The 15,059-nt window shown below is 39.4% G+C and overlaps 1 protein-coding gene across 1 annotated transcript in view; it reads left to right on the top strand.

The window, feature by feature from the left end:
* Positions 1-1,343: 1,343 nt before the first annotated feature.
* The window catches only part of ERO1B (endoplasmic reticulum oxidoreductase 1 beta), a 29,764-nt gene continuing 16,048 nt past the window's right edge, over positions 1,344-15,059 (top strand). The window contains exons 1-5 of the mRNA XM_039568515.1: positions 1,344-1,581; positions 5,976-6,095; positions 9,611-9,694; positions 10,120-10,161; positions 14,334-14,416. Coding sequence (XP_039424449.1) covers positions 1,483-1,581; positions 5,976-6,095; positions 9,611-9,694; positions 10,120-10,161; positions 14,334-14,416 — 428 coding nt within the window. The 5' untranslated portion in view covers positions 1,344-1,482. The remainder of the gene's footprint in view (positions 1,582-5,975; positions 6,096-9,610; positions 9,695-10,119; positions 10,162-14,333; positions 14,417-15,059) is intronic.

Below are 15,059 nucleotides of genomic sequence, written 5' to 3'. Positions count from 1 at the left end.
AACTCTGGCCCCTTAAAGACAAATGTAATGGAAAGCTAATTTGAATTAATTTGTAAGTAAATAATAAAGGTCAATCTTAAAACTTTTAAGCTCTCTGAAGTAGTTATCCCAAACTTAAAGCTTGTCTCCACACTCTGGTAAAGGAGTATTCTCCAACTGAAAGGGTGTAAGAAGAACCTGAGTTAGCATCTGAATTGAAAATAAAATCCTAATTTCAACAACCCTGCACATTAAATCAGTGCAACACTCATGTTTTTCACAGGAATATGACTTTTTGCAATTCTTGAAATGAATCACAGATAAACATTTACCTGTTGGGAGCAAAAGATTGGTTCTGAGCTGCCCCAACAGTGGGAGCAGGGGGTCCTGCAGCCCTGCCCAACTCACCCACATAGTGCCAGTGCAGCTTGGCCCCAGCCCGCGGGGTTATACTGGGATATAGTGGGCCAAACTGGTTTATACAGGTCTGGACTGGGTTGTATGGATTGGACCAGATTTAGACTGGGGTTATAGGGGGATGTGCTGGGACATACTTGATTTGTTGAGTCTAGTAAAGAGGAGAGTGAGGGGAGACCTCATTGTGATCTCCAGTATCCTCACAAGGGGAAGTGGAGGGGCAGGTATCGATCTCTTCACTCTGGTGACCGTGACAGGACTCAAGGAAAAGGCCTGAAGCTGAGTCAGGGGAGGTTTAGGCTGGTATCAGGAAAAGGTTCTTCACTCAGAGGGTGGATGGGCACTGGAAGAAGTTTGGACAACAAGAAGAGTTTGGACAACACTGTTGGGTGTCACTCTTGGGGATGGTGCTGTGCAGGGCTGGGAGTTAGACTTTGATGATCTTCGTGGGTCCCTTCCAGCTCAGGATATGATTCTATGATACCAAGCTTAACCGGCTGATACTGCCTTGGCCTGGGTTATACTGGGATGGACTGCGATATACTGGCCTGGACTCAGTTTAGGCTGGGTTAGACTGGTTTATACGGGTCTGGACTGGGACAAACTGGTTTCACAGCGCGCCTCCGCCGCCGCGCCTCGCGCGCCCCTCCTCACGCGGCCCTGCCGCGCCGCGCGCACGCGCCCAGCCGCCCCCTCGCGCGCCGCCGCCACTTGTTTTGGAGGCGCGCGTGGTCCTCTCCGATTGGGCGCCGGCGCCCCGCCCCGCCCCGCCCCGGGCAAGGGAACTACATCTCCCGGCGTGCCGCGCGGCGGCGGCCCGGGAGCGGCGGGCGCTGGAGCAGGGTGGCGGCGGCGGTGCCGCTACTTCGCGAGAGGAGCCCGGGCGCGCGCGGCGCTGCCGCGGACAGGTCGCGGTGAGCGCGGCGCCCCCGCCCGACGGGTCCCGCCGCCCGGAGGAGCGGCCGCGCCGGGAGGAGACGCTGCCGCCGCCGACCCGCGGCGCGTCCCTTTCCTTCCTGTGCCGGCGGCGGCGGGGCGAAGGCTGCCCCCTCCTCCGTCAGTCGCGGCGGCAGCAGCAGTAGCAGCATGAGCGGCGGCGGTGCCGGCCGGAGCGCGGCGGCGAGGGCACGGCTGGCAGCGCGGCTTCTGGTGGTGCTCGGCTGCGTCCTGACACCGGAGGCCCAGGTAGGAACCGGCCGCTGGCGGGGACGGTGCGGCGGGGTGGGATGGCAGGGAGCAGGAGGGACCGTGGCTGGGCAGGGATGCCCGCCGGCTGTGGGTAGGGCTGCGGAGCCCTTCCGGAGGGACCGGAGGGCAGAGGCGGAAGGTGAAGTCACTTCGGGGGATCGTGGGCAGAGGGCAGCTCTGGGCCGTGTCTTCCGCAGGCTCCCCGCGGAGAAGTCGAGAAATCTGTTGCTGGTGTCTGTAGCACACGTCCTTCCCCTTCCGTGCCCTGTGGCTGGCACTTGCCGGGATCCAGCCCGGGGCCGGTGCCGCCGGTCTGTGGGGAGAAGTTGGTTGACCTGGGAACCACAGGTAGCACCAGTTAGTGGGATGTGTTGAGAAGCTCTGGGTTGGCTCACGCCCGTGGCTTCAGGCAGAAGCTTCGGTGCTCTGATGAAGTCTGTGAGAAGCCATATGTTCAATGGTGATGCCAGTGCCCGGGCTTGGCTTGTGCTTAGGTCGTTTGTCCACATTTCAGGCAAGAATGAGAACGCTCCTCCTTCCTTCTGTAAACTGCCTTCACAGCTTTAGGACAAGTGTCTGTAGTTAGGAGCTCACTATTCATCCACCGTGCGACCGTGACTGAAATGATAGTTGGTGTCAAGTAGGAGAGGCTTTCAGCTGGGCCAAAGACGTTGGAGTGAGTTTATAGAGGAATACACAGACCACGTGAAGCAAAGCTTGTCCTCCGGATTATTATTTTTCTTATATTTTCTAAATTTCTGCGTTGTATAACATGCTATACTGTAAGTAGCCATCCAAGGTGGTGATGACAGTAGCATAGATAACTTTAATTGCAGCTTTTTTGGTAGTAAGTTGAGGTTGTCTCCAGTTTAAAAATCTAGTATTTTAGTAACTATTTTAGCATAACTAAATGCTAATTGAAATAAAGTTCTTAAAGAAGCACTTAGTAAAGTGGCATGGGTTTTTTTGCACTGCTTGACAGAGAGATTGGTTGTTGCTATTTCATAAAATTGTTAGCGTGTTGTGTTCAGAGTTTGGCTTGTGCAGAGAAAGGTAAGCTAGCCATTAGTTCTCGGAGTCATGTTACCTAGGGCTGTTCTCTCATTCTGCAGCTATGGCAAAGTAGAACATCTAAGGAAAAAAACAAGGTGTCCCAGGTGATCTTCTAATTGTTAAAGCAATTAAAATACAATAACCTGATAACACTAATAAGGTTGTTTATATGAATAGGTTGCTTATTTTTATATACATTCATTCAGGTTTTTCTTAAAGTACTGACTGTGTTTCTCTTTCCAGATTTCATAAGGAGAAATTGATGCAGGTTGGACATTGACCTTTTCTTCTGAAAGGTTGATTTATCTTGGAGAAGATAAGTTAAAAGTTTCACTTCTCCAGTATAGCTCTAATACCTGTTTAAGAGCTAAACTAGATTTGACAGTACTTTGATAAGCATATTGGAAATGTAAAAAAAATAGCAGCTTTGCAATCTCAGGTGACTTCTTGAACACAAATTATAGTAGGCTAATGCTTTTAGAGTTTATTGTAGAGTTCAAAGTAATTAATAGATGGAAAGAAATCGTGATACTTGTCCATTGTAATAAAAGTGTGATAACTTACAGTACAGTTTGACTTTATATTTGTGGACTAAGTTAACTAGTATAGTTTAATTTAAAAAGGCAAAGTACAAATTGTGTGAATAACAAAGTAGGTCTTGCAATACATAGTTTTAACCATGTAGTGCAATGTTCTTATTTTGATGTCTCCAGTTTGAAAAAAAGAAATCATTAGAAGATCCAGGTGTTGACAAAAATGGAATAATTTTCTGCATGTTCTTGGAGTGTTCCAGGCCTGCACTTAGGCTAATTAAAAAAACCCTCTAACTGGAGTACTCGAAGCCAGTGTTGCTGTTGCATTACTGTGCTGTGAACTGACTCCACTGCTGTGCAGTATTACTGTTTTATATATGCTGTTAAAGTATTTTATAAATTGTGATTTGGTACAGATATAGCTTAGTTTAATTTTAGAGCATGCTTTCTAAGGAAGCATTGATTTTGCTATTTTATGTATACAGGGAGCTAACTGTTCCAGTTCTGAAAATGTTGTGAGAAAAAGAAATGGAGAAGTTAGTTTGCTTGCTTACTCTGAATTATTTTTTCTCTTCATAATTTCCTAGATAATTTCTAGTTTTTGGGGAGGATTCATTTCTGAAACTTCATTGATCTAGGTAAACTGTTCTGAGTTTTCAAAGATGTTCTTAGAATTGAGATCTTAGTTAAATAAAAAGGCTGAAGCTTTTTATTGTTCCATGAGGATTTGACACTGAGTGTAACTATTGCATTTCTCTGGGACATTTTTCCCCTGAAAAAGCATTTTCCATTTTGCATAGATGGTAAAATTATTTTTGTAAGCAGTGGATAGTCTTATGTACTGGTCATCAAAATAGTTTCCTACTCTTTATCTTCTCAGTTCAAAAAAACTTTATCTTATCATCCTATTAATACAGTCCAGTAATATTTGAGCAAAATGTTTAGAGTTATCTTTCTGCCTTTTTATATTACAATGAAATGTTATGCTGTTTGCTTTGTGGTATGGTGTTACCTGTAAGGGCTGCACCTTTACAGATTCCTGCCTCTGTGTGATCAATAAGAAAATTTGGAATTTTTAATTGAATTATTATAGATTAAAATGCATGGGGGTTTTATTTCTGGAATAACAAGTTTTTTCTTCTGGCTTTGAAGTTGGCAGTTATGTGGGCTGTGAAAAACCTGTAATTACACATTGGCTCTTTGTTAGTTCTTTGCCCAGGTTTGAAGTCAGATAACATTAACAAGGCAAGCATAACAGCAGGAAAAAATTTTGGTTAAAGTAACTTTCCTGAAATTAGTTCTACTTCATTGCCATATCTGCTCTACAGAATTGTGACAGCCTGTTTAGTGTCTCAAGAAAAGTAGGATGTATGTAAGGTGAATTTTCCATTTAAGTGCTTTATTGCCATATCCTCACCTCTTTATTCTCGCAGAGAGTTGGGGGAAATCCATTTCCCAGGCCTCCTTTATGCTTCATAAAGAAGCAGAAGCCTACAATTTGGTTTCTAGTGGCTTTTGTACATCAAGCTTGGTTATATAAGGGTATCTGTTTTGTAAAGTACAGGAGTGATTTATCATGCATAAAACAGATTAGATGATTTCATAATCTCATCTGTGTGAAGTCTGTGGAGGAAAAAAAGCCCAAAAATCTTTTTTGTCTCCTTTTGCACATAACATTTTAATAGTTAGAAGTTCTTCTAATCCCATGCAAGATATAAGATGTGTGGGAATTTCTATTTTAAATACATTCTAGGCCATCATGGATGTCAATGAATTTCCTGTGTGGCTGAAGAATAGAAGCAGTAAACACCAGTGTTTGGTTCCATTGCCTTAATGTGGTCTGAAGCCTTCAGACATGTCTGTAGCAGTTTAAGAAGCTATGCCTAAAAGAGTTCATTTAGATTTATTGAAATTTATCATTCATAGAATCACACTTTCAGTGTTTCCACCTTTCCATCAGACACTGCCAGGGTCTGAGCAGGAGTGTTGCCGTAGCCTAGTCTACGACGTTAGTTGGAGCTGTCCTCTCTGCTACACGCACAGTCCTGCCTTCCATTTCTGTGTTGGCAGTAGAACTTCTGCACTTGTAGTGTGCTGCCTTTCGTAGAGGTGGTCTTAACCTAGTGCAGTAGCAGTACAGCTTGCTGTCCTAGCAGAAAAAGAGGGATGAGACCTGGAAAAGACATACTCAGTTTCATGATAGATTCACAGCATTACAATGTAGATCCCTGCACTTGGTTTTCCTAGTATTTTTTTGTTGAATTTATCTGTGAAATTACAAACTTCTTGGGCACAGAAGAACCTAAACTCCTTTTCCTTATGCCTCTAAGGAAACTGGATGGAGTGTTTTCACACTTTGAGAAGAAATATGAAAATAAGGTGACAGTGTGTGATTGTAGGGTTTTTTTAGGCAATTCGACTCATGAGCATTTGGTAGGAGAATACTTGATATGCAACTCTGCTAATATACCACATGTTTGTAATTCGGAAAAATCTTGTTGCTCATTCTGCAGAAAGTTCTATGTGCTGAAAGTGTCAACAAATTTCAGGGATGAAATTGTTCATCTTGCTAACATTGATTCAGCATTGCATTTAGAGGTGGGCTTAAGCTCAAAAAAGTTCTGCAGTCTTACTTTGAGTTTGTGAGGTATATTACAGAGTATTTTAGTGATGAGAAATATTTGCTATGGAACTATATTTCACTCGTATTTCTTTCAACTACCATCTTTTTCTCTTTAAAGGATTTTTCTGCAGTTAATATTCTACTTCTATATTAAAAATAAATGTTTATGTATTTTTCAATAGCTCACAGGAGTCCTAGATGATTGTTTATGTGACATAGAAAGCATCGATGACTTCAATACTTTCAAGATCTTTCCCAAAATCCAGAAACTGCAAGAACGTGATTACTTCAGATATTACAAGGTACACTTAGAATGGTGTTTTCCTGAATAATTTAAATAAAATGCAGAAAATATACGAAGGATTGCATATTAAGTCAACTTGCTAGTGTTAGGCTGTCTATTAGAAGCCCACAGCTCTTTAATTTGGTTGAAGCTGGTTTTCAGTCCCTGACAGTTGTGTTGGTAATAAGTCTTGTTTGCTGTGTTAATCCTGGAGTCAGTGACAATAGATCATGACCACTTTCATTCAATTGATAAGCGGTAATTTTAAAGATAGTGCCTTTGTACTGCTGCATCTAGGAAAGGATCATATATTAGCAGTTTTCTGACAGCATGCAGTGCTTATCTTCTAAGAAATGTGTATAATTTGAAATGGAAATATTGCAATGACTTACTTTTCTTGTAAGTTGCTGTCTTATTTCTGATTTAGTGTTTCCTATCTAGACAACTGTTATTCCTTTGAAAAATAGGTAAAACTTTCCTTTTTCAAGTAATATATAATATCACTCTTTATTACTTGAAGCATTTTTTTCTCTGTATTACTATCTGATGCACAAATGAGGATCTGAAGCCTGATACTCCTGTTTTCAGATATGCTTAACTTAAAAATGAAGTTGCATTTTGGCTGAGCTAATCAGATGGCTGCCTGCCACTGGAAAAACATGGTTACACTCCTCTAGGGCAGCATCCTGCCCCTTTGCTACTTTTAGCTCTCAGTTAGGCCAATGCATCTCTTTAACCTGGTGGATATTTAGTTTGGGTGTTTCAGTTTGTCGTTTGGTAGGGGATTTCGTTGGTAGGGTCTTGTTGATTTTGTTGGGGGTTTTTTGTTGGTTTTGGGGTTTTTTTCTCCTCAGGATGTAGAAAGTCATCTAGCCGACCTGGAATTGGACAAATATTAAACTTATGCAAGATGGGGTTATGAGGGTGCAGGAGAAAAGAGCACTAGACTCCTCCCTTTCTAGCCTGAGCAAGCAGTAATGTGTAACTGCAGCCTGAATCTCCTGCTACATGATAGAGTTCTAAATTCGCTTTTCAGGAGAAACAGGATATGTGCGACTTCAGTACTAATACATCACATAGCAGTGGTAATGAGATTCTCCAGAGGCAATAGAAAAATACGAAACAAAGTGTGCGAAGATGAGGAGCAACAGGTATATGAGACTTCACACAACAGTAATTTTATTCTGCAAGTTTAGAGCTTATGTGCATTTCAACAGCAGTTCTGCAGATCATACTCTAAAGGTGTATCACAATCCTGCCTCATCTTTTATACTGATCTTCCTAATAGATGGGCAGATCCAAGGGCCTGTGTGCAGTGCACCCAGCACCACACTTCACTTAGTACTTCCAGTGGTGGCAGGGAAGAATTTGTGTTGAACAAGTGAACTGCGTAAATCAGTCAGAATGTTCTTCACCCTTTCCTGTTTGAATAAGCAACAGCTTTTTTTATATCCCTGTGCAGAATGTTGGAAGTGCTTTTAAGCACATAAATGAATGTGAGAATTGTGAAGGTAGGTGTCATGGTTTAGGAGTGGTACTCCCCAAATCAGTGCCCCCACTGAACCATGCACCACTCACTCTTGTTCCCCTGTTTTCCTCTCCCTCTCCATGCTATGTCAGGATGGAGATGAGAATTGGAGGCACAAAAGGTAAAGATCATGGGTCCATATAAGAACAATTTTCTGGAAAGAGCAGTGAAATAAGAAAATGAACAGTAACAGCAACAGTACTAATGAGAGAGGGCATAAGAAAAGAAATTATTCACATAGAGGGGAAAAAAATAATAGACAATATCAGGTGACTCTCTCTGCTATGTTTTCTTGACTGGAAGGAACTCCTTCTCCCTGGAAGACAGTCCCTTTCCCCTGCCCCTGGCAATGATGTGAGGTGTTAAGCAAAAACCTTCAGGTCCTAGCCATGCCCTCTCTCGGTTACTGCAAGTATGAACCCTGACCTGGCCAGAACCAGGACATTATTCAATGATCATCTAGGTCAGCTACAGCATAGGGGGAATATACTTGTTCTTGGAGTGAAAACACTCCTACTCTGAAGTAATTGAATTTGTAATAGGAACTTGGATTGTGAACTTTTGTAATTTCTGTCACAGTATTCCTATTGTGCTGCTAGTTCAACAGCCATAAAATAACTCAAACCTTAATGTATAATACTGAATGGATGAGGTAGTTTTTACACAAAGGCCAGAGAAAACTTCATAAAGTCTTGCAGAAATTGTGCTAGGTGGTTTCTAAATAGTACAACAGTTCTCAATGAAAGAAATAAAAATTTTTGTCTCTTTAGTTTTATACATCAAAACACACAAACTGTGGAAACCTCATGATCAAGAATCTGTCTTTTGATTTGTGAAAGGACTGAATAATACTCTGAGTGATAATGATGAAATCCAATACCTCATAGCCTGAAGAAGATAGGATGGTCTATGTAGACAGTACATGATTGGTATTGATTAAAGTGCAGGTGCTATACAACCTCATTTTGTGTGTGTACTGGTTTTTGGTGCTCTTCAGTCATTCTGGGACTAGTATATCTTGATTTGTATGTGTTCTTTCTGAATTAATCTGCTGTTTAGGCCGTGGTATTTTATTTATATAGTTTATATTAGTTTATTTAGTTTAATGCAGTTTATATTATTTATTTATATTTTACACTATATAATATAAATATATACTATTGTATAGTATATATTTATATTATATAGTGTAAAAGCAGTGGCTGCCTAGTTACTTACATCTTCCTCAGTGTGTAAGCATTTTTTATTGTGAGAGTTTACTTTGAAGAAGGTTATGATTTAACTATGTTAGCTGGTCTTTTTTTGGTAGAAATTGGTAGGAGGCAAAAGTTTTATATAATAGGTCTTATTGTGAAGGTGAAGTGGAATGTAAAACTGTTTCGTGCTTTATTTAAAAAAATTTGAGGGAATGAGTACAAAAAATAATTGTACTTTTTTTTCTAGGAATGATATTTGTGCATTGAATAGAGGAAATGGGGGGGAAGCAACCTAAAATCTCTGCTTTTGTTGTATCTGTGCTAGCAAGGTTTGAGCTGTAAAGAGAAGATGTTTGTGATCACTTCTAAGAAGTTGTACCATCTGCTAAATGTCTTGTCAGGGATTTTTTGACTAAGGAATCTCTTTAACATTTTAAAATAATAATCTGTTTTTAGTCTAATTTTGAAATCCAAAATCGTCCAAGCACTTACTTGAATTAGTAAATTTTACTAGTGAGAGATTTAATTTTTGCTTTAACATACTATGTGTTTGTGTTCACTCACTGGAGACCATTATCATTAACAGTTTTACTGCACAAAGCTTCAGCTTATGTAGTTAGAGAGAGTAATTAGAAGAAACCAAATGACAGACCAAACCCCTCCAAAACCCCCTAAACTTAAAGTACTTAATATAACACTTTTTCCTTGTATCCTCTCCTTTAATTTAAAGGATTTCCTGATACTGAGAGCTTTCTTCTACAGATGTCTTATGTAAGTGTTGATTGTAAACTTCTGGTTTTGTGTGTTTAGGTCAACCTGAAGAGACCATGCCCATTTTGGGCTGACGATGGCCATTGTTCTATAAAAGATTGTCATGTAGAGCCTTGTCCTGAGGTATGGATCAAATAATATATTTATTATGATATATAATAATATCAAATAATATAAAAAGGGGGTTTTGGCTTAAAATTTGCCAATTTGCGGTGGCTAGTACTATAGTAACAATGTTTACTAATGAGAGCTTAAATTTAAATAAAAGTGACAAAATTCTTTTCCATCCCAAAAGTAGAAATACGACCAAAATATTTTAAGGTCTTACTCATTTTATGAACAAAGCAGGTAGCTTCAAGAATAAGTCTCTTCTAAGCTCTAGCACTGTTTTGGATATAACATGTTGAGAAGCTAAAGGAGCAAATTAATTTTTCAAAAAACAAGTTTGCTTTGACCTCTATAGGAATGTTAGATAATTGGTAGGTTTTTATCAAGCATAAACATTTCTATGAACAGTGTAAAAGCTGTGATTTATTTTTTGTTTTTAGAGCAAAATACCTGTTGGAATTAAGGCTGGGAGTGCTAATAAAGTAAGTACCCCTTTATTTTCTAAGTTCTTTCTATTTTTTAAAAATCTTAACTTTATAACAGCTGTGTGACTTTTTAGTACAAACCTTCAGTGTTTGCATACTGATGAAATAGTTAAGATACCTGATTGATGTGGCTTTACTATACATAAAGGTAAAAAGGTAGTGTTTCTGACATAGCTGGTATGGTCATGTCATTTTGAGTCTGTCATTGCTGGAGAGATGATGCAGACTGAATCAGTGGATGATGGGGGACTGCACTGCATAGCCACAGAATGACTGGTGCAAAATTGTTGCTTCAGTTCTGAGTACAGGCCACCTTCTAGAAAGCTATAGGCTAAGGTGCACAGAGGCAGTAGCAGTGCAGTCCTTTTTAAGAATCATAAGTAATCACAACATCTGATATTACGAGAACTGAAATGATTGCATGTAGTTCTGCTAGGTCTTATTTTCAAGAGGTCATTAGTCCAGAGATTATTTGGTCATTAGTCTAAAGACAGTTTAGGCCAAAGTGGCCAGTGCAAACTTAAGTAGTCAGTCTGTGCTGTTGGCTTTGCTTACTTCTCTCCAAGTCATCCTTCCTAGATCACCAAGTGATCTTAGTAAAGCCAAAAAAAGTAGAGAGGCTATATATGCCTAGGAAAGAGGTCAGAGCAGAAAGACTAATAACCACCCACCCACACATCCCAAACACAGTCCCCAAGAATGAGGATTTTAGCAGTTGATGGGATAATGGTGCCCAAATGAGAGATCTTCCTGAGTGCCTCGACTGTGTTGTAGATACTTACACTTGATTAACATATCATATCTCCATCCCCCCCCAGTGCTTTCTACCTCACTTGGCAGACTAAGTGTAGTCCACCATATCATAAAGGACTTATGAAAAGGACTGTTGGCGTTAGGTTTAGACCTCATGCCAAGAAACATTATCAGAGATAGCTGAAATGAATGCTTCATTGTGAATTGATGACTTGTGTCCTGCTGTCTTGAGCAGTACAGGCAAGTCTGTCTAAGCTTTAGCTCAAGAGGAAGTCGTGTTTCCTTTATACATACATTGTTAACTCACTCTGAAGTAAAGACTGCCTCTTCATTTAAAGGTTCCTGGTTATCAGAGAAGAAAAATCTTTCTCACTGACATAACTTAACTGTCAGTCAATTCACCATTCCAGCACAAGCAGCAATAGTTGTTCTGAAAAGCTGACACTATCTCTGGGCCTCAGATCTTGTGTTTTAGCTGAATAATCTGTTGCCAGTTCTCTTTTTCATTGACTCTTTTATCTTCCAAGCTTGATTGTAGAGAAGATGACTCTTGGAATAGCATAATGCCTCCTAGAGAGAGGGACTGCAAGACTTTAGACTGTTTTAGAAAGGATTCTTGTAGCAGGCATTTGAGCTTCCTGATTGATTAATCTTGAAAGCCATAAGTAAGCTGTTAAATAGTAACCAAGGGTATGCTGTTCTTTAGATACTTCACATAAGCATATCAAATTGGATTTAGGAAGTGAAAAAACAGATGCCTTTTGCTGTCACCACAATAAATTGGGATAGCTTCTTTGGGAAGCTGCCATTTGCTGTGTGTTTGCTACAGTGGTTTCCTTTGAGTTGCCTTGTAGGTTGTTGAAACCAGCTACAGTACTCAAAGTTAGGCAATTCTGTACCTTTAATCTGCAGTAGAAGACACTAATGCGTGCTGCTTTTCTGTTAGAGAAGCAAATATTTCTGGGGGAAAATTGTCATCAGAACAGACATAAATCTTACCTGTGCCATTTTCTTACTTCTTATGGTTCAGTTAAAAGATCTTTCTTGGAGCCAATTAAAAATCTACAATCTCATTTAATATCCTTTTAAGGAAATATAAAATTTGTTTTAGTATGAATGTTTTGTTTCAAGGACTGGGCAAGTACTGTGCTATTAGCCTGTGCTAATTTCCCATTTGGGGGAGTCTTGCACCTTATGGCTAATCTGCAAAGTACTGGGTTAACAAAAAAAGGGTTTTTTTCCCCAAGGACATACATGTCCAGTTTCTCTCTTTCATCCTGATAGTGTTTATCTTGGAAAGCTGAAAATAACCAAAGGTGTTGTTAACAGTGAGAATTATAATCTCTCGAATAGATAATACTCTTGGTGGAATCCTGCAGAGAAGTTTTCTGTGGCTTCTGTCCAGTTTCCCTTTGCCTTTCTCTCCTTGTGTAGAGGAGCTTGTAAACTTCTAGCTTTATTTAGGCTTTTGTGGGGGATTTTTTTTTGTTTGTTTGCTGAACAATGACAAGAACGGTTCTTTTGAAAGCTCATCTAGCTGCAAAGACCAAGGTTACACTTGTACAACTTCCCCATAGGAGTGCAGTTAGCAATAGAAGATGTCTTTTAAATTCTTGACACCACCATAAGCCTTTTGAAATAGTGCTGTAGAGGCAAACAGTAATTTCCTTTTCTATAGTTCTGTTTCATTTGAGTGGTGAATGCATATTTTGGGGCTAGACATTAAAGCTGTATTAATCTTCGAAGCACGGGACAGGATGCAGTAACTCAAGGTTACAACATGTAACTTTAATTTACTTCCTGCCCTTCTCTTTTCTGGTTTTTTTTCCAGTAACTGGTCTTAGGAGATCCTGGTTGTCAAGAACAGATATTTTGTCCTGATCTTGTCAGTGGTCACAGAGCACTGATCCAATAACTGTTCCTGTTAAACACTAAGGAATAGGGAAAGCTGGAAACACATTTTGAGACTTGTTCATTTTGTTGGAAATTTAGGATTATAATCTTGGCAGTAACCTTTTTTCACTTCAGGGTAGGGATTGGTTTGCAACTCTAGACATGCAGAATGTTTACTTCAGCATCTCAGTATGTTATTTCATCAGCAGTATCTATTTCAGTCTAGGTTAAAGCCATTTCTTGTTCCCATTTTTCAGTTTAACATCCATACAATGCTGAAGAATGAGGTCCCATGCCTGTCAAATCCAAGAAAATTGAGTGAGAAGTTCCTTCTAGAGTAAATATTTATGGACACGGCCCCTAACAAGATTTAAATTTTTTGGTTTTTTTAATCTCCTTCACTTCTTTGGTCTTCAGTAGGTTCTGCTGGTTTTCTTTATGTTGGTTCAGGCAAATGCATTTTTAAAAAGCAACTCATTTTGCTTACTCATCTGAACAGTTTTAATTAAATACTATCTTTTTTTGAGAAGTATTGTGATACATATTGTGGTGGTACTTTGCCTCTGGCATCTTGACCACAAGACTGTCCTCAGAAATGAATTATTCTTTCTTTTAAAATTTATCATTTATTTATTTTATTAATTGACTTAAGGCTTAGTCTGGAAAAAACACATATTCTCACCCCCCTCCATCCCCCCCCCCCCCAATCCAAAAACCCCAAAGAGGAGGAAATTTTGTTTATCTTTTAAGAGAGCACTGCTAGTACCTTTTATGTTCCAAAACTTAGAAGAACATTTTGAGCTTTAAGCTGACAAACTTAAATTCCCTGCTGATATAACCATATTATTATAGAATAGTGGAATTTAATCTTTAATTCTTCAAACGTTTTCCTTAGAAATGTTCCAGAGGAAAGTATTTTAGTGGATTACTTTTTAAAAAATACTTTAGAATCAAAGTTCATCTTACATATTTCTATTCTATCTTTAAAATAAGTAAAATTTGAGTCTTCCAGACCTGTGCACATCTGAAGCAAGCCAGTGAATTGGATTAAATGAAACATGAGGGGGAAATGGCCAAAACTAATAAATATACCTACTGAAATAACCAAGGAAACTTGGGGTAGGATTATACTTGCAAAAACAAAGTATGTTTATAGGTATAGTACTGCATGTCTTTCAAGGTCCTTTTATGAGACTGTAAATAAGTATCTGAAACACTTATGTGGGTGTTTCATAACAAAAGAACTCCATTTAATTTAAACAAAAGGCAAAACAAAACTTTGACATCTTTAGCTGAATTCCCTGTAGTAGTTAAATTCACAGAATGAAATCAGCTTGATGAACTTAAGTGAAAAAAAAAAAATCAAAGTAAGAAATGTTCCATAATCATATACTGCTTCTAGAATAAGAGGGGTTCCCTTAATACTAGGGTGTTCACTGCTAAACTTAGAAATCCTTTCACAACACCTGTTCTTAGAGGATTTAAGTAATTCATTTGCATATTAAATATGACTTTTCTTACAGTATTCAAAAGCAGCAAATAATTCCAAAGAATTGGAAGACTGTGAGCAAGCTAACAAGCTGGGAGCAGTTAACAGTACCTTAAGGTATGCTGTTATTTACATCAACAGTACCAAAATAGTAAGAAAGGAACATTTTAATTTGTCTGTCTGGTTTTGGCAATGTGCTGGTTTTTGTTCTTCATTCTTTCCATAACCCATTAGAAAGTAAATGTGAAATGATGGAAGAACATCTGAAGGCTAAGGTGTTAAATGATAAGTAGACCTTTTTTGTTGTTGTTTAAAGTACAATTTTATATTATTTAAAAGATGTATCTTAAAGCATCAAGAGTCAGAAGAAACTTGCAAATAAAAGCACTGCTTTTCTCTACTCTTTGTTCTTGACGACTGTGATGGATTGAGGGGTTTTGTCCTGCTTTGTCCCACTGTTGCACTGATGTGCCTGTTTGTGATCATTCAGTGAACCAGATCAGGGAGTTGAGTTACTTTTGTTGTTGGCAAAGTTATTTTTAGCTTGGATCAATTGTCTCATCTCGCTTATTGCATGGCACTTTCAAGGTTGGGTGGGAGGAATTCTGCAGGATGGTGTTGCCCCTGGGTACAAAAGTGTGTGGAACAGCATCTAGAAAACATAGCACTCTTCTGGATTCCCCACTTTTGAAAAACAGAAATAGAAAAATCAATTCTTCACTGTTGATGGAGGGATGTGGTGTCTTTGCCCACAATTTTC

The sequence above is a fragment of the Corvus cornix genome, chromosome 3, assembly GCF_000738735.6.
Source record: "Corvus cornix cornix isolate S_Up_H32 chromosome 3, ASM73873v5, whole genome shotgun sequence".
Classification (NCBI taxonomy): Eukaryota; Metazoa; Chordata; class Aves; order Passeriformes; family Corvidae; genus Corvus; species Corvus cornix.
This window is presented reverse-complemented; position numbering and strand designations above follow the sequence as displayed.